General features: G+C 47.1%; 1 protein-coding gene across 3 annotated transcripts; it reads left to right on the top strand.

The window, feature by feature from the left end:
* Positions 1-3,259: 3,259 nt before the first annotated feature.
* NFYC (nuclear transcription factor Y subunit gamma) lies at positions 3,260-22,544 on the top strand. 3 transcript variants are annotated; one of them, XM_026043313.1, is made up of 10 exons: positions 3,260-3,292; positions 9,023-9,135; positions 9,461-9,532; positions 10,121-10,234; positions 12,431-12,526; positions 15,501-15,674; positions 16,629-16,787; positions 20,324-20,431; positions 21,128-21,187; positions 21,705-22,544. In XM_026043313.1, the coding sequence occupies exons 2-10, from the start codon at positions 9,031-9,033 to the stop codon at positions 21,822-21,824; spliced, it is 1,008 nt and encodes a 335-aa protein (XP_025899098.1). In that variant the 5' UTR covers positions 3,260-3,292; positions 9,023-9,030; the 3' UTR covers positions 21,825-22,544. The 3 variants fall into 3 exon arrangements, with proteins under 3 accessions (XP_025899098.1, XP_025899097.1, XP_025899099.1); XM_026043312.1 differs by lacking the exon at positions 3,260-3,292 and adding an exon at positions 6,971-7,038; XM_026043314.1 differs by lacking the exons at positions 3,260-3,292; positions 20,324-20,431 and adding an exon at positions 6,973-7,038.
* The last annotated feature ends 400 nt before the right edge of the window (positions 22,545-22,944 follow it).

The raw sequence follows: 22,944 nt of genomic DNA on the forward strand, positions 1-22,944 counted from the left end.
CCCCCCTCCCCCCACCCCCCGGCCGCGCGCCCATTGGCAGCGCCGCGCGCGCTCATTGGCCGGCGCCGGGGAGGCGGGCGAGCGGCGGCGCGCGCTCATTGGCTGCCGCGGAGCGGACCGCGGAGAGGACAGGGAGCCGGCCGTTTCCCCGCGCGGAGCGGCGGCGGGGGGAGGGGCGCGAGCGCGCGGGGCCCCCCCGGGGGGAGGGACCGGCCGTGGGAGCCGCTCCGGCCACGGGAACCTTCCCGGGCCTCGGGGGGGCCTCCCCGCGCAGGCAGCGGGTGCAGGGCCGTGTAACGGCCTCGGGAGGGCTCGGTGTCACCTCCCGGTGCGGCCGCGCTAACCGGCCCGCGGCTCCGGAGGGGCCTCTCTGGGGTGCGAGCGATGCACTCGGAAGGAGGAGGGGCCGAGTCGAAGGCCCTGGCGGTACCGGGGGTGTTCTGAAGGTGAAAGCCCAGGGAATTGGTCCACGGTCTGTGAAGCTCACGTGTTTGAGTGTGAATAGGTGAAAATCTTTGTGTAAATACCGCCTCTGGAGGGCTTCCCGTTCCCCAGCTTTTCCAGTCTGACCACAAAAAGGATGCCCCTCGGTAACGATGTGGTGGTGCACGTTACGTGTCACACGTGCTAGGGATGGGAGCTGGTTCCTTCGAGGTGTTGGGTCCCGTTGGGATCCGTCCCTGCGGAGGCCGTGTCCGTAACCGCGTGCACGGGTGCGTGGGCACGGGAGGAGCCCCGTGTTGGGCTTGTTCTGGGGGCAGTGCTGCCACATGCAGCATGGGCGCTCGGAGCTCTCCGCAGGCTTCGGGTTGCTCACAAAAAACCCTAAATCCGTTACCTTTTGAGATACTATATCCAACACCTTTCGAGACGCGCCTCTTGCTGCGCGTTCTGCACGTGCTCGCAAATCCATCCTCGGTGTCCGCCTCGGTTGCTGTCTGAGTACACGCACTTGGGATGGATGTCTCGCCTAACTTGGCTCGCTCTCAAGCACAGTCCACAAGTACACGGTTCATTTTGGCCTCCTCTGCTCCAGCCTCCAGAAAACAGACCTCTTGGGTTGCCAAACATGACTTGGCAACATCGGGGCTCTTTTCTTAGGCTTCCCAGTGCCCTCCCTGTATTGGGTTACGATTTCGGATGGCAGATCTGTGTTTATCTTCACCCAAAATATATTCCAGTTACTAGTCTAAAACTACCAGTGCCCAACTTGTCTCAACACTGGTCCTAAACAGTAATAACCTGTGGGAGTTTCACGGCTGGTGTAACACGTTCCCAAGAACTGCTTTGATTTTCCATGTCGCTGCTACGCGGAGCTGCTCTCTTGAGGCCTGGAACCTTTGTCCCACTCTGAGCACAACGGAGCGGAGAGATTCGCGCGGGATGCGGAGCGCTCGGTCAAACAAAGCGGAAAGCGGCGCTTTGAAATCCCAAGAGCAGTTGTTTGCTCAGCGCGAGCACGGAGGAACAGGTACAATCCAGCTGGATCTCGGAGCTGCCCTGGCTGCGTGACCTTGAGCTGGTATTTGATACTGTGCTGCCAACTTGTTCCCTCTTATTATTTTGTGCTTTATAAAGATAAGAACCACCGCAAGACGTGAAGATGCAGTGGTGGATTATACTGGGTTCACAGCCTGTGTTTCCTGTGTCTTTCCAGGAGCTTTCTGCTTAGAGCTTTCCAGCGGGATTTCCACAACTTCCTATTTTCACCTAGCAGCTTTGTATGATCTCGGAAAACGTAAAGCAACTGGAATAACTAATACAGCGGCTCCCAACCCCCCTGGAACCCCCTAAGTTGCTTTATCACCATCATGGAGAGCTACTAAATTCTTTGAGAGGGGTGTTTTTGTGTGCTGGGTCCTGTCCACGCGTGGGAGAGGGGTCTCCAGGCGCTCCCCTCTCGCAGGGGACGGGGTCGCCCCGCGGCACGAAGGCGGCTCAGGCGCCTGTGCTTGGGCGCTCGCTAGTGCTCCGGCACGCGGGCAGACGTTCCCGGTCCCTTCCGCAGGGAAGGCTTCTCTGGCTTTTGTTTGGCATACCGCTCCCAAGTACCTTGCATACCTCTAATAGTGGGCATACCACAGCTTGGAGGCCCCGCTTTCATCTGCGGAGTGGCACAGGAAGAGAACAAAGACCTGCTAAGTATTATTTTTTTAAGGCAGGTCACATTTTTACCAATTATATATAATAGATCACTGGAAAGACCTATTTTTAAATTAATCTGCTTTTGCTATCTGCCGCGAGCTATTTTAACACCGCTCAAGCATTCACCTTGCATCATATTGTTATTCCTTTTTCCCCTGCTGCTCTGTTTTAAATCCTCCAAGCATAATTCCCGAGCAGTAAACGGTACCGAGGAATGCAGCTTGGAATCCGTTTGGGCGTCGTTGATGAGTCTGTGCGAGCGCGAGATAGCCGGTGCGCGCGGCAGCCCAGCACCCTCGGCGCTCCCCACGCACAACCCCCAGCGTTCGGTGTCTCCGGGATCTACGGATGCGTTTTCGGGGGGCCGCAGGCTCCCCGGGGGTCTCTGCGTTGCGTTTTGGGGCCGCAGGGCTGCTTTGCCCTGTGAGTGGTGACACTGTGCGCGGTGTAGGAGGAGGACTGTTCCTCGCACACCCTGCCAGGTGTGATTGTTGTTGGCGGTGTTCGTAGGACCGGAACGCAGCGGGTCTTGGCCCGGGATGGGGCGGCACGAGGACGAGCAGGGGATTTAGGTGCCTGGGAGCGCGCTCTGGGAGCGCGCTCTGGGAGCGCGCGCCCCCGCGCCCCTTGTGCGCACGCGCGCCGGCCCCTCGTGCGCGTGCCCGCGCGCGGCCCCGCACGTGCCGCCGCCCGCGCGCTCCCGGTGACCCCCAGGTGACGCGTCGCGTCGGAGTGACAGTCTGGCCACCCAATGGGAAGCCGCGACGCAGCCCCCACTTGGCTGGTTGAATGGGAGGCGAGCAGCCAATAGGAGCGCGCGGGGAGGGGGGCCCGGCCGGGGCTGCTGCCGGGCGGGCCGCGCTGCGACCCCGCGGCCGCCTCTCAAGGTAACTTCGCAACAGGAAGTGGACGACGAGGTTGCGCCGGCGGCGCCGGCCAATGGGCGCGCGGGGCCGCGGCGCCTCCGGCGGCGCGCGGCCAATGAGCGGCGAGCGGGCCGCGCTGGGCGTGGGCAGCAGGGTAGGCTGAGAGGCGGCCGTTAAAGGGGCCGGCGCTGCCCCGGTGCGGCGGGGACGCGGCGTCCCGGCGCGCAGGGGTCAGCTCAAAGACAAAGGCGATGGCGGCGGGCGGCGGCGGCGCCGGCCCGGTGAGGCGATGGCGGCGGGCGGCAAGGGAAAAGCGGGGGCGGCGGCGCGGGCCCCGGTGGCGCCGGGGAGGGCGGGGGGCGCTCCCGGTGGCCGCTTTTGTGCGGCGGGGGCGGCCCCGGGGGCGGCGACGTGGCCCCCGCTTCCCTCCCCGTTCCATCTACCGGCGGCGCGGCCGGGGACCGCGCGCGCCCCGCCGTTACCCCCCTCCCCCTCCGTTACCGGAGCCCGGAGCGGGGGCGGGTGCAAAATGGCAGCGCGGCTTCCGCGGGCCCCGCCGCCCAGCCCGGCGGCCCCCCGGGGCAGCGGCGCCCACAAGCGGCCCTTTGTTTTGCTGCCGCCCGGCGCTGAAGGTCACCGGAGCGGTGACAGGCGGCGAGCGCGGCCCGGCCCGGCCCGGCTGCTCCCCCTGGGCCGGGCCCGGCGGGCGCCGCAGCGGCGGGAGCGCCCGGGCTGCGCGGGCCCGTCCTCCGCGCGCCTGTGACCTTGAAGCGCCGCTGCCCCGCGCGGGGCGGCCAAGGACAAAGTTTGTTAGCGGCACTTTGAACTGGGAAGGACGCGCAGGAACGAGCCGGGGGGGAAAAGAGCCTCCGTCGGAAAGCGGAGCGGCCGCCGGGGGCCCGGAGGGCGGCAAGGACACAGCGAGGTGGGAGTTGGAAGTTGGTTGGCGCCGGGGGCCGGAGCGCGTGGGGCCCGCGATGCTCCGCGTCGCTGTCGCGGCGGGGTGGGCCGCATCGCGGTCACCGTCCTCCTCTTACCTTCCTTTTCCCCCTCCAGTTGTTAATTATTGGCCTCAAAGTGCTGTTTTTGCAACCAGGGGCCGGTGGTTTTTGCAGTGTTTTTAGAGAAATGAAGAAGCGGGCCCTTGCTCACCCCAGGGCGCCTTAAGGGGATCCGTGTGTGGATGTTACCTGCCAACAAAGGGCCCTGGTAAAGGATTAAGCCTCAACCCGAGAGGTCTGGGAGCTGTTGTGGCCCTTACGTGTTATTTTCACAATATTCATTGAAACTGAGGCGGGTGAGTAATATCACCTTTTCTCAGGCCAATCTGCTTCAGTTTCCTGTGGCTTCTGGTTTGTCACATCAGCTTCAAATCTGCGAAGGAGGCAGAATGAGGGACGTGTCACCCGGAGCCATCTATTAATGCCAGGAGGCTGTTCAAGTCGGTCAGCGGAACAGCAGTAACTTGTGGAGCAGCCTGGGAGCAGAGGATTGTGCTGCTGACGTGAAGGTCACTGTCAGCATCTCTGAGCACAAGTGAGATCTTCCCTATGAGAGGCAAATTTTCCACGCAGTTGGGATGAGTTTGGCCTCTCTGGGCTTCCAAAGTGCGGCAAAAGGCAGGAAAACAGCTAATTTCAGATAAACCAAGAAATCCTGCAGAAGTCTTTATTGCGCTCGGTATTTATTGTATTTCATTTCCAAAGATTGCAAGAGGTTATAGCCGTCTAAGAGCAGGTCGTTCTTGATCTTTCTAGGTCAAGAGCAGCAGGAAAAATATAAAACTTTTAGTAGAGCTGTGACGAAGTAAGGAGCAGGTCCCCGGTGCCCAAAGGGCCCTTGGTTTTCCTGGTAGTTTCATGTGCTAGAACTGCAGCCTTAGGAAACAGACTCTTATTTCTGTTTGAGGGGCTGCTGTGTGCGTGTTTTTGGTGTTTACTTAACTGGTAGTGCACATAATGGAGGTTTAAAGGACAAGTTTATTGTGGGAAATTGGTGTCCCTGAGTTGAAAGCCCTCATGAATGTGGGGGGGAAAGATGTCTGTGTGCTCCATATAATGGTGGTAGGTGCCTGTGAAAGGTCACCTTTCAAGCGGCAGTTCATATATACACATATATGTATGTGTGTGTGTATATATATATAATATATGATATTAATTAGGCTAGGATCTTGCATTATATAATGTAACATGGCACCCGCATTTTTAATAGTGCGGTCACATGAAGCAGTTTCTTAATTTCAGAACTTAGTAGCCTGTCCCTGTAGGAAAGGAATTAAATTTGTATGGTTACTAACTTAAACCTCCTATAATTATTATAATGTTTTAATTAAAAAAAAAGTAGTTTATGCTTCAGAGAGACAAAAATACAGCAACTGTAATGTGGGCTCTTATTGCAAGATCAGACTCCAGGATACCTGCCAATTTTTCAGGAGTTCCAGGAAGTTTTTTAGCTTTGTTCTCTAAAACTCAGGCTTTCTGCATCCCAAGTTCTCTTTTGGGGCATTTTCTTGCTTTCCTATTTGGTCGCTTCCTGATAAATCCTGGTTACTCTCGTGTGTCTCTTCCGTTCACTGAGGGTGACCTGGAGGCGCCTGGATTTGCATGTTTATGGTAAGGGCTCGTAAAAAGCACAAGCGGAGGAAGGCCTGATGGGGCCATCCTGTCTGCGTGCTGAGCGGTGTACATTTTGCTGATCTTAAGGGACAAAACCGATTGATTATAGGTTAGTGCAGCTTTGCCCTTTGCCTTCAATTTGTCCCGAGTTCTTGTGAACAACTCTTGTTTGCCATTCATACTTTTCTAAGGAGTTTCTGCTGCTGTTTTGCTGTGGTTTAAAATGCCTCCCCCGCCCCTCCCAACCTTTCCCCCTCTAGCAGGCTAGACTGAGCCTAAAAATGCAAGAACAGGGCAAAGAAGCACACAGCCTGGTACGTAGCACTGAAATCAAAGCAGAACTTTGCCCTGAATGTGCTGCAGCCTCTGGGCATTAGAGCCCAGTCTGTTCCAAGGGCTGCCTGCGTCCTGCCCTAACCAGGGGGGTTAATAGCAGTCGCCCCTGTCAGGTTGTTAAGCCGAGTGACTCGGCTTTCCAAAGACTAGGAAAACAGGAGGGCATTCAGAGGTCTCTTTTAATGCAGAACACTCTTAATTTCATGCAGAATTATTTGTAAATAGTTTAAAGCCTATAGAGACTAACATCAAAGAATTCCCCACCTGTGCAGGTGTCTTTTGGCCAGAAGAGCAGAATTTCTGCCCAGGAGCTGAAACTCAAGAAGAAAGGGGCAGATGAAACCAAACACTGAAGCCAGAGCCCTTGTGCACGTGAGGCTGCTCCATTTGAGCTTCTGGGGATGGCAGAGGCCAAAGAGGCCTCTTAAATGAGTGCTTTGGTATTAATAGGTACCAAACTGCAGAAGCCTAACACTTTTTGCTGGATTTTGAAATATTTCAAGTATTTTCTGAAAAAACAGAGCCCATAACTTTAGCACCGATTCTTGCTCCTAAATAGTACTGCTGGGTCCTGGAAATATTTTTGTTCACGTTTTAACTTTTTGACTTTTAATACATCGAGTCCATGTGTTCTGTGGCTGCTTGATGTCACTGCAGCTATGACACTTCAGTCCTCAGTGGTGCAAGTCCCGATAAGATGCAGAGCCAGGTACCACCCTCACGATTTTGCCAGTTTTGTGTCTTTTTCATTAAAGTAAAAATTAATAACTACTGCAGACCGAGGCAGCGTAATTTTGCTAAGGTGAGATAGACACTGCTCTTTTCTCATTATCCCCATTAAGGGTGCGATTAAAGGGAAGCAAATAAAATGTATACCAGGGCTGAGGAATATTTTGCAGGATTTGTAGCTTGTAATTTCTTCTAGATTTTATGAAACTGCAATCATAGCACCACTTGGATCTCAAGAATCCAATTCTGGCATTAAAGACGAAGCACGCAACGTGCGGTTTTGTTTTCTGTAGGTGCCAACTACTTTATGGCATGAAGTAGACCTGACGGACTTGAACACTCTTTAGGTAAAGAGCTTTTCCATTTCTCCGGGATGTTTAATTTAAGAGCCAGTCAACAGGATTTGTCTTAGATTCTTGTCATTATTTGCCTGGAATTCTTTTTCTTCATCTACTTCTTGTTCTGTATGCTGGGCTGCCCAAGTTGTACCGCAAAGGGAGACTGTTTAATAATGGCTATCTGCTGAAAAAACAAATGTAGCCCCTTGTGCTCCTTAATTCATAGAACGGGAAGTAAAATAACCAGCACAAACAGTGATTGAAATTACTTTGCTTTACTCTTTTTTTTTTTTTTTTTTTTTTTTTTTTTTTTTTAAAGAATAGAGGTGTTTTCTTTCTGTTGTTGAGAGCCCAGAGGCACCGCAGTGTCTCGTGGCGCTTCATGCCACGCTCTACCAGCCTCTTCCCTGGGTTATTTTAAACCCCTGCAAGGAGATTCCAGGCTTATTTTATTCCGCTGCCGCTCCTGGTAGTGGCCACGGAGCCAGGATTTGTGTGCGGTTTTGAAGGGACTTGTCAACCTGCAGCGCACCAAGTATGGCATTTTACGTAATTAACACTTTATGCAATTGTGCGAGCGAGGCCTGAATGTCGAGTGGAAGAAATCATTGATACCAGCAACTATTATTTTTTTTTTCTTCATTCTCCCACCCCCAAAAAAGTAAAAGAGAATAATTCTTGCCTGTGTTTCTGGCACCTTTGTGTTTCCAACTGTGCTACCTATCCCACTGCTGCTCCGTCTAGAGACCGTTTAAAGAAACATGGTACTAGATACGTATTAAGTGACATATATTCTCCTTGTGAAACGAGTTCTTGGTTGCGAGATTGTTCCTCCTGATTCCGGCGGGATCGGGTGTCTGCGCGTGGTGCCGCACAGAGCTCCTTCCTCAGCCGGGCAGGTGGCTCTGAATTTTACTTTTAAATCGAGGGACGGAATCGCCACAACTGGAGCGATCTGTTCGGGAGGCAGCGCTTCAGGCTTAAAGTATCATAGGGCGCCCAAATTAAATTAGTTTTTATTCTAAGTAGTCATTTTTCAGCTCTGTAGATCAGTTTGTAATTCTTCAGATGCCCTTTTTTTTTTTTTTTTCCCTAGGTGCTATGGCATCTTTTAAATTATTTGCTAGTAAATATAGTATATTTAAAAATATACAATACACAGTCGCTGCATTTTTCTTTTTCTTTTCTGTCACTTCATAATAATCAGATTTCTTGTGAGGTCTGTGGGATAGCAGTTCTTATAAAACTGAGAGCATCTCAAGAAGAGGCATTTTGGGGTGGTTCTTCTAAGTATTGTCCAGCCAGGGGTGGTAATTCTATATGTCAGCAATAGTGGAATCTGCTGGCAGGGAAGAGAACGGTGGTTTTGCCACGGCTATATTCAGAAATAGTTGTGCGTTACCCTTATTTGTAACTATCAAATAAGGATATTGAAGCGAAACATTTTGTGTAAGGTGGAATTTCAGGATCAGGGATCTGGGTTTTATTTGTGGTTATGCTGTGGCTTCTATATTCAATAACAGCCTCTTGGGCATGCAGGTTTGGGGCATGGGATGAGATGGCTTCATGTAAAGGAGGAGCCTCAGATAAAGTCGCTGGTTATGTCTGTGCTCTTGTTTTCTGCTCCTGGAAATTGAAGCTCTTTATGTCACCTGCCAGGATTTTGTAAGCTTGTCTGTAAGGGGTGTTGCACTCCAGCAAGCAGAAAAGCTCTGATTGCAAAGCGTTGATGTCTTGGTTCTTGAGATGTCTTAGTTCTTGAGATGCACTTGTTCGTTTATTCTCTGAACACCTCAAGGCATTTTAGAAATAAGCTTTAACTTTTAGCCTTCACTTCCTTCTTTTTCACCTGCAAAACAGGTATATCCCAGCTCTCCCTAAATGTCCTCGTTTCTTACCACGCCTCCTCTCTGCGAGTCACTTGGAGAGAATCTCTGGGGTTCCTTGGCTCTCGCTCCCTGCTAATGCCTGGTTCTTTCCCTGTTTCTGCCAGTTACCAGGATGTCCACGGACGGTGGCTTCGGCACGGCTGGCAACAGCGATGCTCAGCAGAGCCTCCAGTCCTTCTGGCCACGTGTCATGGAGGAGATACGTAATCTCACGGTGGTAAGCATTGCTCTGCGTAAGAGAGAGTAAAGAAACTGCATTGATTGCTAATATCTGCTAGTAAATTGAGTCTTGATTTGGACATATTCTTGCTTCCTGTGGAACAAAGTAACTGTAATGATTTATACACCACAAGATGGCTTTAAAATCTGATAAACACTCATACAGTGAGTCTTCTCACTTTTTGCTACAACTGCTGAGATTTCATATACAAGTTAAATATAGTTGATTCATAGTGTAATGAGATAAAGAAGATCTTCATAAAGAAATCTTGAAGATTTCTTTGCTGCGTGTGGTGTTTCACCAAATTTGTTTCTCTCTGCAGAAAGACTTCAGAGTTCAAGAACTGCCCCTGGCTCGGATTAAGAAGATAATGAAGCTAGATGAAGATGTGAAGGTGCGTTCATGTGTTTTCTCAGGCAGAAGATGTGGGCTCAATACCGGTATTCAAACTGAAATCTTGATACTTTAATAATAATAATAATAATAATAAAAAAACCAAGAAAATGGTGCTTCATTCATCACGTGACTCATAAAGCATGACTAATGAAAGTTTACTAACAAATGCATGATCTCCTTGCTTTTAAATGGGAAGATTCTGACCCACATTTGACTCCGAAGAGGGAAGGGAGCAGTTTGCACTTTCTTTTGTTTTTTCTCCTCCGTGTGACACCAAGCTTCTATTGGGACAATCTTTAACATGGAAATGAGATCCCAAAGAAGGTGTGTGTCGCTTTTCTATACAAGGAGGCTATTCTTAACCGATATTCTTAACACCAGCTTTAAATCAAGGCTGGTAGCTCTTCAGCCTGCCAAACCCACAGACAGATCTTCGGAGGTGGAAATTCCCCAAACTTCACTGCTGAACAATGCAACCATTCAGATTTGAATAATGCTATCAGGTTACTTTGACTACGGCTGAAAGTGTCTGTGCTACTTTCTGATATTAATGATAAATTTAATAGTTCCATACGTGTAATTGCAGATGATTAGTGCTGAAGCCCCTGTGTTGTTTGCCAAGGCAGCTCAGATCTTCATAACGGAATTGACGTTGCGAGCGTGGATACACACTGAAGATAACAAGCGCAGGACTCTGCAGGTAACAGAGCTCTTCGTCCCAGCCCTCAGCTGCTTCATAAGCTGTTGCCAACTCTGTTTCCATAATATGAGGTGTGTTTTGTAGACAGTAACTTTAGTACCTGTATTTATCACTACAACCTGTGCGCAGGACACAGTGCCCACTGTACCTGCAGCTTAAAGGCTTTTTTCTTACAAACAACTAACCAAAATAAGCAGAAAACCTTCTATAGATGTCAGCTATTAGGACCCACTTTAATGACTCCGACGAGCTGTAGCTGTTGAACTTCTGCTAGCTTGTTTGTTCTTCAGTAGTAATTCTGACATGGGCAAGCAGCTATTAGTTTATGTTGATGGACTTGCAGAGAGGAAAAGATTAAAAAAAATCCAGATTCCAGATTTTAAAAAATTCAGATTTAGTTTTCTTCTGACTGAGAAAGTTCCTCAAGGATAGTCAGTTTTGGGGTGATTCAAGAGTAAATTGTAACCCTTGACAGTGTCTGTTATTGCATTAAAATGTTTCATGTTTATATTTAGTCTTAAATGTTTACCTGAACTACTAAAAACTATAATTGTCATTAGTTAAGGACCTCATTCTGAGGTGAGACACTGATTTTTCTTTCTTAAAGCCCAGGGTTAGATCTCCTGAACTCTGATACAGAGATTGCTGTCTCAGCAAGGAGACATGTCTGACTTCAGTCTAAATCTGTCCTGTTGAATGTGCAGCTAGCCACTCCACTTGCACTAAATTAAGCTAATGCAACTTGCCTAACCCAGATTTGAATGTAGTTACTAGGGGAAGGATGTGTTTGATATACGTATCACGAGCAAGAGGCTTCATAAGCAGCAAATGCTGACTCAGTCATGTTCTGCTAGCAGTTTTCAAGCTCTGATGAATCCTTTATTTTGGAATCAAACTTAAATCTTGATCCTAATATGTAGGACCTTGAATTGACTCGGGTTTTACTTCTGACCGCCTTTCTTTCCACAGCAGCTGCCACCCTAGAACAGCTGCTCTCTGCAGGGACAGTGCAGCTGGAGAAACGCGGCCTCTGCTTATCAAGTAGTTGGGCAGAAAATTTACAGTGGAGAGGTCTGAGTTACGGAACTGTATTCCAGAGGAAATTGGATTGAGCCCAATCCTGAGCACTGAGAATGAAATACGAGCTGCATCTGTTCAATAAAGGTTTTCTTCCTGGTGAAGATACTGTCTTATACTGCCTGCAGAACAAAAGAAATGTCTCTTACTTGTGCTCTCTGTGTGATCATTGTTTGGCACTTAAATGCCAAGACAATATAAAGTTTAAAAATGTCAACGGGCTGAGAATTTCAAGCATTGATCGCCTTCTAAATTTTACCTATTCATTAGGCAGCGTAGGCGTCTTTGTCTCAAGTCATGTTCACATGTATGCTTTATAAATTTAGCGTCAGCTAATGAAAATGAGACTTTTAATAGCTTCTTGAATTAGCTCTACTTTTTTAGGTTGTTTTTGCAAGAATTTTAAAATGGAATAAAATGATGGAATAGCTTTCCATTTTGTTAGAAATGCTGCTTTTTAATCTTCAGGTTATTTCAGATCTTAAACAAACACAATTAACTGATGACTTATTGCACACTAACTCTTAACTCAGGTCTTTAATGTCCTAATGCTAATCTTCAGATTTCTTTTTCAGGCAAGATATGAAAATTATAAATAGCCTTAAGACAACATTTATCTTGCCAGTTCCTCATACTGCTCATTGACTCTTGCACATCCCTGTTTAGGTACATATTTGAGCAGTTTGCTACATATATGCTTTAATCTATATACTTTCCGTTAACTGTTTTCCCTTCCATGTCCTAAAGCTTGTTCTTGACATATCTTGGGATTCTCTTGCCCTGAATGAGGTTCTATCATGTGTTCCCTCCTCGCTGCTTTCTTGCCCGCAGATTTGTAGACTCAGCATATGGTGCAGCTAATACTTGGTGATTATAATAGCCCAAGTTTGATAAGCACTTTTTTTTGCTGAGCAACTTGGAGTTCCCAGCGTGAGCCCGTGGTGCTGTTACTGCAACAGAAGTTCTGTCTACCTGGATTTGCCGTTTGGGATCCCAAAAGGGGCTCTCAAATGGATTAATTAAAAGCCTCTGTAACTGTAGTTAGCCTTGGATAACTGTATCCAAGGGCAAGATGGAATTTTGAAGCTGAAGAATGGTTTTCTGCTTTTGTTGTTACAGCGCAATGACATTGCCATGGCAATTACAAAGTTTGATCAGTTTGACTTTCTCATTGATATCGTTCCGAGAGATGAACTGAAGCCTCCAAAGCGCCAGGTGAGACAAAAACGGTTGCTCTGTTGTCTGTCCTCTCCTTCGGATGACTTCGTGCTCTGATTGACAAAGAATTAATAAAGTAGCGCAGCATCTCAGATTTAAAGAGGTTTCCGCCTCTCATTCTTCTTACATGCTCATTTGCCGTATTTTTCAGGTCCTTTAATATTTTTAATGAAAAACAGAGTTTGTAGTAAAGGAGTGGAGATTTATGGAAGTCTAAATTGGGGATTTACTTAAGTGACAAAATACTACTAAATAGCTTAGATAAATATTGCTAGTATTAGGTATTTAACTTTTAGAAATGTGCTGAGTCTACATCACTTGACCAGTAAATGAAGAAGCAGGAGGCTTTGCTTAAAACTGCTGCCTTCGACATCTTTTGGGGCAGTCATTGCTACTGTAAACATCCTTGACTGGAAGCTGTAAGGTATTGGAAGAAGCTTTCAGTCGGATGTTTACAGCGGCAGGCTGCTGCGGTCATCTGAACACGGGATCTTCTTTAAAACCTAGCAGGTTTGTGTTTTACAAAGCACCTGTTTCCCTCTGTGTTTGGGACCGTGCCAAGAAATGAAATGAGTTGGGGTTGAAGCCCAGGCGTGTCGCTTGAATGCACAAAGGAACAGAGCCAGCTTTCTGGGGGGGAAATTTATGCTCTTCACTTCAAGTCTGTTCTTTTTCTGCTGCTAATAGTTTACCAGTTCAGTGGTCAAGCTGTTTATCTCTCTTCTTTACAAGTTGCCTGATGAAGTGGCTGGTTTATCATCCATACACGTTCTTCTAGGTAACAGCTGGATAATAGGAAGAGAAGAACCTTGCTTTTCATAGTGTGATGGGCTGTGCTCCCATTCTAAGCCTGGATTTTGGGAGTTGTTGTGTTACTTTATTTTCGTTTTTCTGCCCACGTCACAGCTAGGGTTGCTGAAGTCCTGGCCAAAGGGCAAATGCAAACTTCATCCTTTCTGCTGGTGTGATCTCACGTTCTGCTTCCCAGAAACCGCGTGAGTTCCTGGTGAAGGTGGAGAACAACAAAGATGATTAAGGGAATGGAGCATCTCTTGTACGAGAAGAGTTGGGCCTGTTTTCTCTAGAGAAGAGAAGACTGAGAGGGGATCTGATTAATATAGTGCCCTCAGCATGCCTGGAGAGGGGCACATCTCCAAGGGTGGCACATTCCCTCACCGAGTTGTCTGCTTCATCCCTGCAGATGACTTATCCAAAAATCATTAGTTCAGTATTACATAAAAAGACAAAAGCAGCAGCCCTCCCGGCAGCTGGCTGGTGTTTATGTTTAACTGGGGGAAAGAGATTCCACGTTTCACTCTGTTCAACTTAATAAGCAGAAACTACTCAGTTGCAGCTTGAAGTAAAACAGGTGAGTGTTGACACTGCAAATTCAAAGGGTCTTTTAAGGTACCTTACTCCTGAGTAAATAGCATAGTAGCACTGTTTTTATAATTGCTCTGTGCTGGGGAGCACAAACACCTCCCAGCTTCCTTACTGGAACTGTTGAACAGGAAACTCATGGATTTTACAATCAAATTAGCAGGTGAAGTAGTAGTATGTTCCGTGCCTGTGAGTTGTCGTGTTAACTTGTCGTGATGATGCATCACACCAGATCTTTCTCTTTAGGATTTAACAGCACAAAAGAGCAGTGGAATGCGGTGTGGCTGTGCCTCACACTGGTCTATGCACTGTCTGTGAACACTGTTGAATCAATGAGGAATGGTGTGAATGACAGGAGAGGTTTGGTGGAGAATTAACTGTCTCCCAATGAGAAAAGTTAGGGCTTTCCAGTGGAAAATATTCCTTTGATTCAACAGCTTGGATTTAAAAGGCTTGCTCACAGCCTGCTCTCTTTGGCCTGGGATACAGCCTGTATTTTATCTCTACCACAGAAAAGACTGTTTGACAAGTTAGTGTTGGATACATGGGAGAGCTGGGAGTGAAACTGTGACTGTTATGTTGCTCTGGTAACTAAAGCTACAGCTTGAAAATAAAAAGACCGCAAATGATGGGATATAACCTAGTTTAAGCAAATTCAGGTTTAAAGACAATTTTCTCTGTAGCACATGCAACTTTAACCTGGAATAGATATTTATAGAAGTGCTCAGTCGCCTTAATTTTTTTAGGATTCAGCTGGGAATTGAGGATTGCAGTGCTCTCGAAATAACCCATCTAAGGTTTTACAGAAACCATTGCAGCTCTTCTCCATGCAGCTCCATGATTAACTGGAGGTGCATGTCCTGTTGTGAATATATTTTAAATTTGTCATTCCTCCCTCCCCAAACGACTTGATAAGGAGTAATCAGTCAATTTAACCCCTGTAGGAAGGACTGTAAATGTTGGATTGCAATGGTTTGCAGGACTGTTGGATGTTGCTGATGCTGTCTCCTCTGAGAGGAAGGCTCAGAAGTCACCTCTTGGCTGCAACTAACAGTGAACAATTCAACCTTTAACGGGGTGATTTTTTGCTAGGTTTTTAAAGAACCTTCCATTAAAAAGTCTTTAATTGCTGTCATTTTAGGTGACTAGCAGTTGAGGAAGAAGACTCCATTATTAAAGCCCAGTGCCCTATCTAGATAATACTTGATTAATTTGAGATCTTTCACTATCCAGTTAGATATAATGAAGGTTACCCACGAACAAGCTTCATTTTAATGCAAGGGAGTCAAGTTTATAACCTGGAATCTACCATGCTGTAGCATGTGTAAACATCCTACACTCTCAGCTGTGAACTTGAGGTGGCTGGGAGAGGATTGTTTACGCCTTCTGCCATGGAGTGAACATCTGGAGAGCTGCATCCTCTGTAAGGTGCGAGATCCTGCTTCTCTCGGGCACTAAAGAAGTTAGATTCTTGCATTACTTTAAACTTAATCCCCTAAATTTTACTCTTCTGGAAAAGCTGGCTTGGGGTAGGGGTTTTGAGTGTTGATTCATTCCCTCTTTTTGCTCCCTTTTTTCCCCTGTACCGCAGGAGGAGGTGCGTCAGGCTGTGACCCCAGCTGAACCTGTCCAGTATTATTTCACTCTTGCTCAGCAGCCTGCTGCAGTGCAGGTTCAGGGACAACAGCAAGGACAACAGACCACCACGTCTACAACCACCATCCAGCCGGGGCAAATCATCATTGCGCAGCCCCAGCAGGGGCAGGTGAGTCACGTGCAGAGCGCGAGGGCTCTGCAGCACAGTGGAGCCACTGAAATCCTCAGTTTGCCTCTGTGATGTATTGCAGGATCCTGCTCTCTTTGCTGAGAACAGAGTATCTTACAGAAATGTGTTTTCTGGCCATGTCCTTTGGTTGAGGTTGAGATGATTGAGACACCAAATTGCACTGGCCCCTGGGCAGGATAGAAGTAGCCGTTTTACTCTCTGTGCTACTGGTTATGTTGTTTTATGGAAGTACAGCACATTGTTACTCTGCAACAAATGATGACTGCCACACCACAGACTGCCTCTTCCAGCTAAATGAGAAGCCGTACTAAATTCCAGGTTGCATTTAGATGCTGTTAATCACATGACTATTCCTTATATTTATTTTTAACTCCCTAACTTCAGGCAGTAAACTTATTTGCAAAACCAAGAACAGGTACTGTAAGAGACTCAGTACAGATATTCATACAGAAATGTGGCCTGTCTTGTTCTTAAACCACTTGATTTTTCCTTGTCTTATGGTGTTAGTAAGGCTAACACGGCACCTTTTCCAGTCGAGCACTCTTTTGGCAGGAAACCTGTCCCAATTACCAGGCCATTGCTCTCTTCAGAGTTCTGAAATCCGAGTTTGAGTTCCTATTGACATGCATTTTCTTGAATAGATTTGGCAAGTCTCTTGGCCTCTCTTTGGCACAGTTACCACTCTGTAAAAGCAGAAAACAGCACTTTCCTCCTTATTGGCAGTGTTGCAAGGATAATTATACAGGAGCTGGCCAGGTGCTCACATACCTTGATAATGAGGGTTGCACATGTCCTGGGTTCCCTTGGTGGTGATTTAAGCATCAGCAAGCTGACAGAGGCTTAGGAAGCACCCTATCCCTTCCTACCTTTGTGTCGTGTGGCTGTTTCCCCTGTGCTCAAGCCTTGCTTGGCCTTTGTCCCTCCGTTTTTCAGACCACCCCGGTGACGATGCAGGTCGGAGAGGGCCAGCAGGTGCAGATCGTGCAGGCGCAGCCGCAAGGACAGACGCAGCAGGCGCAGAGCGGAACTGGGCAGACCATGCAAGTCATGCAGCAGATCATCACCAATACAGGAGAAATCCAACAAATACCGGTAAGGCTTCGCCCGGGGGAATGTCTCGTGTGAGAAAACTGTCCACGGGTGTTTTGGCATGAGAGCATATCTCTATACTCTTTTAATTATAGTAGGAAATTTGACTTGAGTGGTGTGTCTCCTGCCTTGAAGAGAGGAAAACTAACTAGATGTGACAGAAAGAAGGCAATAAATCTAAACCATCTAGTGTAGATCTACTCCCTGTCCCCAATGCTCCCCCTTAATAAAATAGTTAAGATTAGGAAGCAATAAACAAAATATTTCCTGGGTAAGTCATAGTCCTTTGCTACAACAAAGTTTCAGTGAAGTGTAGTTGACATCTGTTACCTCTACGAGGTTCTGCCTCTGCAATCTGAAGTCGTGACCTGTCAGAGTGTGTACGAAAGGCGCCATCTGTGAGCTTTTAATAAACACTTATATTGTAAAAATATTTCTACAAGATACTTTGAGCTAAGCTTGCTAAGCTTTGCACTTAACAGAACCAGAAAATACCTGCATTTTTCACATCAGTGTAGACCTGCTGACCTGAAGAAGGTGATTTTGAGCACCCAACATCAGTAATAAGTTTCTGGCATGTGTCCTAGGTAAACACGTGGGTCAAACAAATGTCACTTTTTTTCCTCTGTAGCTTCTAGTCACAACAAAGATGGCTCTTTTTCTTCCCATCTGGAAAATTTCACCTCTCTTAAAGAAGAAGAAAAATCTGTCCAGTTGTGTGTACTTAACAAGAAAACCCCAAGGTCAGACCAAGTGACCAAGACAAGCTTTTCACTTTGCCTTTGATTCCTGTTCTGATGAAGCTTATCCACAGCTGTGGCAAAAACTGTGAACTTTTACCCAAGTCTTGCTTGTCAAGATTTGCTAAGCTTCAAGCTTCTCCTGTCCGTATGTCTGGCAAGGGTTTTTGCTTTGACATAGCATCTTGAAAATAGTTTAGATTGTGAGTGTTGCCAGATTTTTCTAGTTGACTTCCTCCTCCTTTTCATTGCTTAAGTCTTCAGCTGATTCCTACTGCTTAGCTTAGAGTTTTGGTCAGAAAGAACATGGGTTTGCCAATTCTTTACTAAATGAACCATTTTTTTTCTTTCCCCTTCTCTTTTCTACATTGTCCACTGCTTTTCCTTTGCATTCTTCTTTTTCTTCCTCATGGAAGTCTCTCCAGGATATTTGTTCTTAAAAAGAAAAGACATTCTGGAAGGAAATCTCCAATCCTCGCCCCATAGTATTGTAACAGAAGTGAATGCAGCAGTATCCTCCTTTGCTGCAGTGCTGAAAGAACAGTTTCAAGCTTGTTTTCCCGTTGTCTCCACTGAACGCTCTAATTCCCTGCAAGAAAGGCACTCTGAGGTCTGCTAGGAGAAACAGTTCTTTAAGCAGCAGCTGAGAGGGGTGCCATAGCATTCTGCAGGATCATCTCTTCTCCACGTAGATAATTGTGCATCCTAGGAATATAAGCCTGGAGGTTTATTAATTAGTGCCTACTTTTGGACTGGCATGTGCTTTTACCCTCCTTCTGCCTGGGGACACTTTAAAACAAGTGGCTGTGGCTGGTCCTCAGGTGCTGCTCGTGGCTGTGAGGGAGAGAATGGGAGGTCCTGAGTGCAGTGTCTTTCATCTGCAGGAGCGCTCCGCGCTCTGAAGTTTGCAAGACCATAATACGGAGTAACTTGAGTATTTTGCTGGCAGTCTTCTAGTGAAATACTCCAAATTCTCACTTCTATATCCAGCTGACTTACTATTTTTACTGTAGTTCAGAGGAATCCTCTTAATCTCACAGCATGTTGAAGAGCCAGAGTTACTGCTGGGGAAAATCTTCTTGCTTCCAGCATGAGGAGTGGAACAGAACACAGGAACCAAACGTTCACTCTAAGGGATATTTTGGAAATCATTAGTACTGAGCAGCAGTACTCAGTCTCTTGAGCACTCTTTGTCCATTCCGCTCTTCCTGCTATGCTTTCATTATTTAATATCTTGATGATATAGTTAATGTGGTCTTCTGATCATTTCTTTCGTGCTCTATGGTATTTATCAGGGTCCAGCTAAGAATCTTTCATAACACAAATTTGGAAGTTTGAAATGCACTGGCAAAACTGGCAGTACCTGCAGCATTTGCCTGGACATCCCGAGAATCTCATTAACCTTCTCTGCGAGGTTTCCACGCGCTCCTGGTCTTCTGCTCACTTTTCTATTGCAATTTACTGCATTTATTTCATCTTGGGCATCAGATTGCCCATTGAAAGGTGACTTTTATTATTATCTCTTCTTTCCTAAGCTTGGAGTAAAACTAGAAGGAAGTGTGCGTATAAAGCAAGTGCTGATCATTCGTTTGTCCACACTGCATTTCATCTATCTGAGCTAGACCTCCCTGGACGGGTCCTTTTGGGCTTTGCTCTCACTGCTGGCAAAATGCCTTCTGAATCACTTGGACCCATACAGTTAGTAGTGTGGTTAAAACCTAAACAGGAGACCTTCCGTGGAGAAAACATGCTCTGCAGGCAGATCTCGATGCAGAAACAGATTCTTTATTGAAATGTTTATGCCTGCATGGAGTTTATTTGCTCTTGGAATAATATTGGAGCTTTTAGACACAGCTGGTGAAGTCAGCAGCACTTGTCTTAATGCCAAGAGCGTAATTTCTGTTCTGGGCACTTCCAACCTTTGTCAGTGTGTCGCGTTTTCAAGTGGTTTATATGCAACCTTCCCCCCTCTTTCAACTTAAACTAAGGTTTTGTAGGTAACTAGTTTCAGATTTAGGAATATAGATGTTTGAAAGTTGAATAACACAAGAGAAGTGAGTAGTAATTAATGTTAATGACACGGTGACCTTTTTATGGCTGCGTTGTGTATTAGTGAACTAGGTGTTTATATCACAGAAAATGCAGTCTGAGAGTTGAAGTTATTCTAATGACACCATCTTCAAATCCTTAAGTATTTAGCCCTGTGACATAAGGGTTATAGTAAATAAAGATTTGCATTTAAAGGTAAAACATAAAACATTTGACCCAAGTACTAGATTTCCACTCAAAGCTTCCAAATATTACTGTCCTGTGATATCACTGGGTTTTGTCATCTCTGCTGTCTATTTTTTTCCTGTGTTTTCTTATTTTTGATGGACTATAACAAGAGTGTTGCCATGTACAGTTAGCTCTTATGAAAGTTTTCTTTATATGAAATGATGCATCAAAGAAATAACTCAACTCTCATAATGGGGAAAAAAAAAGAAAAATGTTCCCTGAGCTCTCTAAACATAAGCAATTAATGTGCTTTAGCTACTAACTGACCGTTTTCCATTTTGGCAAAAGAAATAATGTGCTTCTTCGGGGTTTTACTTCAAGAATCTGCCGGAGCTGTGTGGGCTTCGGTCTCGCTTTGGCAGGGCGATAGTTACTCATCTCAACCGGTAATCAAATGAAGCTTCCCAGTGTCATCTATTACTCTGGTTTCTGTTGTGGAAACAAGCAGGCAAGTTTGTGTGTGTTCAGGTTACACAGTTATCTGTTTAATTTTCTTTCCCTGCCCCCTCCGCTTGTCTCCAGGTTCAGTTGAATGCTGGCCAGCTGCAGTATATCCGCTTAGCCCAACCCGTGTCAGGCACCCAGGTAGTCCAGGGGCAGATCCAGACGCTTGCAACCAATGCACAGCAGGTATGCACTGTACTAGCAAGGCTGACATTAACCATGAAAGTGTTGTTCCCTAGCCTGAAACTGCGAATTCCAGCCGTATTTGCCAACTCTTGGAGTAGGAGTCCTCTCTTCCCATTACCTTGATCAGAATAATAAAACAAGGAGCGTAGTGGAAGTCTCCTACGTATATGTGAAAGGTGCATGCATGTGTATGTGGCTCGCTGTATAAAGCTCATGCTGCTTCTTAGCCGGTTGCAGCCAAAACTTCGGCTCATCAGCCTTTTCTCTTTACTTTGGCTCCTTCTGGCTGGGTGAGGGAAGAGCACTGGGAGCTCCTGCACAGGTGAAACATCAGGACCAGTGCTGCTGTCGCCAGCTCGTGCCACGTTCTTGCCAAGACTGGTCACTAAGAGATTCTTCTATGTCAGAGGATAGGAAGGCCGCTGCTTTTCTGTGATCTCGGAGGCCACGTTCTCCTTACAAAAAGCGGAGAGGAGATGCTTGTGTTTGGTTTGGAATGTCTGAATCCCGTGTTCTTTGTTCCTGACTTGCAGTCAGCACCAGCATGACCGCGGGCAGGCAGCCTAAGCCTTATCTTCCCGGGCAGCGAAGTTCAGGAGTCTGAAAGTGCTGAAAAGGCAGCAGCAGAATGTTGTTAATGGGGTGCTGACCCTCTCCAAAATGCTCTCCCTGATTATCCTTCTCTTTCTGTTGCAGATAACACAAACAGAAGTCCAGCAAGGACAGCAGCAGTTCAGCCAGTTCACAGATGGACAGGTAAAAACTCGGCGTTTGTGGGTACCGCATCCCTTTGAAGTCAAAAGCGGGACAGACTCTTTAAGCTCTGCATGTTCCAGCAAATCTGGTAAAACTGCTAGCAAAGCCCAAGGGGAAGAGCAGGATAAACAGATGTTGGGCCAGTCTAATTCAGGTGGTTTCTTCTTTTGCTACACTTGCTCCAAGTTAATCTGATCTCATGCAGTCTGGCTGGGGTCTGTTTTAATCCTAGCCAGTTTAGGAATCGTGGTCTTAACTCTCAACTGTTGTATAAACCGTCTGAGCTCAGCCTAGGCATCAGAAATTCACAGAATTGTTTTAATTTAGCACCAAACGCCTAGGAGCAATTTGTGATACGGTTTTGGAGAGGCAGATGTTATTTGGACCTTAGAGGTGCTGTTAGAGCTGCACTAATCTTGTGGGGTTAAGGCCCGGGATCCACTTTGAGAGCAAACGAGGCTGGACACGATGAGAACTGATGGCCTCTTTTTTTCCCCCATGCTTCTGTCCCCGCCAGCAACTCTACCAGATCCAGCAAGTGACCATGCCTGCAGGCCAGGACATTACCCAGCCCATGTTCATCCAGTCCACCAACCAGACCTCAGACGGCCAAGCCACGCAGGTGACGGGGGACTGAGCGGCGCCGCCGGAGCCCGTGTCCGCGGCGCGTGGAAAGGAACGTGCCGCAGCAGCCTGACGTTGGCCACGGCTCCCGTACCTCCACCTCTGCGTATCTGTACTTGATACTAAGCCTATAGTAGGCTGTGCTCCGTGGCGCGCTCCATGCCTTCCTCTGGTGGGTATTGAGAGAATATCCGGCAGAAACTGACAAGGATGCAATATTTGTATTTTATTTTTTAGAAATCACTATTTCAGCTGCTTGCCCAACCTCGTAAAACTGAAGCGAATGAAGCAAAAGGAATTTATAGCGTCCCATTGAACAATGTGTAAACTGTTTTTTTATCTAGTAAGGGTATTAAAGGGTACTGCATCTGGTTTGTCCTAAGAGCTTTATTCCTGGTATTCTGTTTGTACTCTTATTTGAATAGATCTAGATCAAGTCCTCCCATCCCGGTGGTTCATTAGGGGTGCAGGGGAGAGTGTGTGTATGTTAGATGTTCCTCTCCTGCCTCCTTTCTTGGAAAGCATTGGATATATTCAGCTGAGGGGCAGGGAGGAGAGAAGGAATAATTAAAACAAAAACAAAAAACATTCCTTATTACAATTGTATTTTCAAAGGGGCAAAAGTTTTTTTTTTTGTTTTTGTTTTGTTTTAATTTGGCCTGGTCTATTCCAGAAACACCAAAGGAAGTCTGGACAAGCCCCAGCCCTGTTGTTAACCGTTGTACTAGCTTCAGTCGATGCATGTAATATAAGCTCATAAAACAAAATAAATTTCCTTTGTAAGATAGTCACGTGTGCTTTATTTGGTGGGCACCACTGTTTGATATCCACTGGTCAAGCAAAGAGAGGCCGGAGTCCCTGAAAAATCCTGCGCTGTAACAAGCAAAAAGAGCCAGAGGGTTGGAGGTGGCCTGGAGCAGGGTTTGGATGCAGCCTAGGAATATCAGCAGGGGCAGGAAAAAGATCCATGGAAAAGATGAAGTGGGGAACAAATACTCAGGTGGCAGATCCAGCTGTGGGGAGTGGCCACGAGAGGGCACCCATGGGCACCCACTTCCCTGCCGGGGCTGGTGTTGGATGTCCCGTCCTGCCGGGATCGCGTGGGGACGGCAGCCGGGGCCGGGAGCTCGTGC

This window comes from Nothoprocta perdicaria, unplaced genomic scaffold (genome assembly GCF_003342845.1).
Source record: "Nothoprocta perdicaria isolate Ctin4 unplaced genomic scaffold, notPer1 scaffold_33, whole genome shotgun sequence".
In the NCBI taxonomy this organism is placed as follows: domain Eukaryota; kingdom Metazoa; phylum Chordata; class Aves; order Tinamiformes; family Tinamidae; genus Nothoprocta; species Nothoprocta perdicaria.

Coding starts and splice junctions, on each gene's coding strand:
- NFYC (XM_026043313.1), top strand. CDS start 9,031: ATGTCCACGGACGGTGGCTTCGGCACGGCTGGCAACAGCGATGCTCAG. Junction 9,136..9,460: donor AGATACGTAATCTCACGGTG/GTAAGCATTGCT, acceptor TTCTCTCTGCAG/AAAGACTTCAGAGTTCAAGA. Junction 20,432..21,127: donor TTGCAACCAATGCACAGCAG/GTATGCACTGTA, acceptor TTTCTGTTGCAG/ATAACACAAACAGAAGTCCA.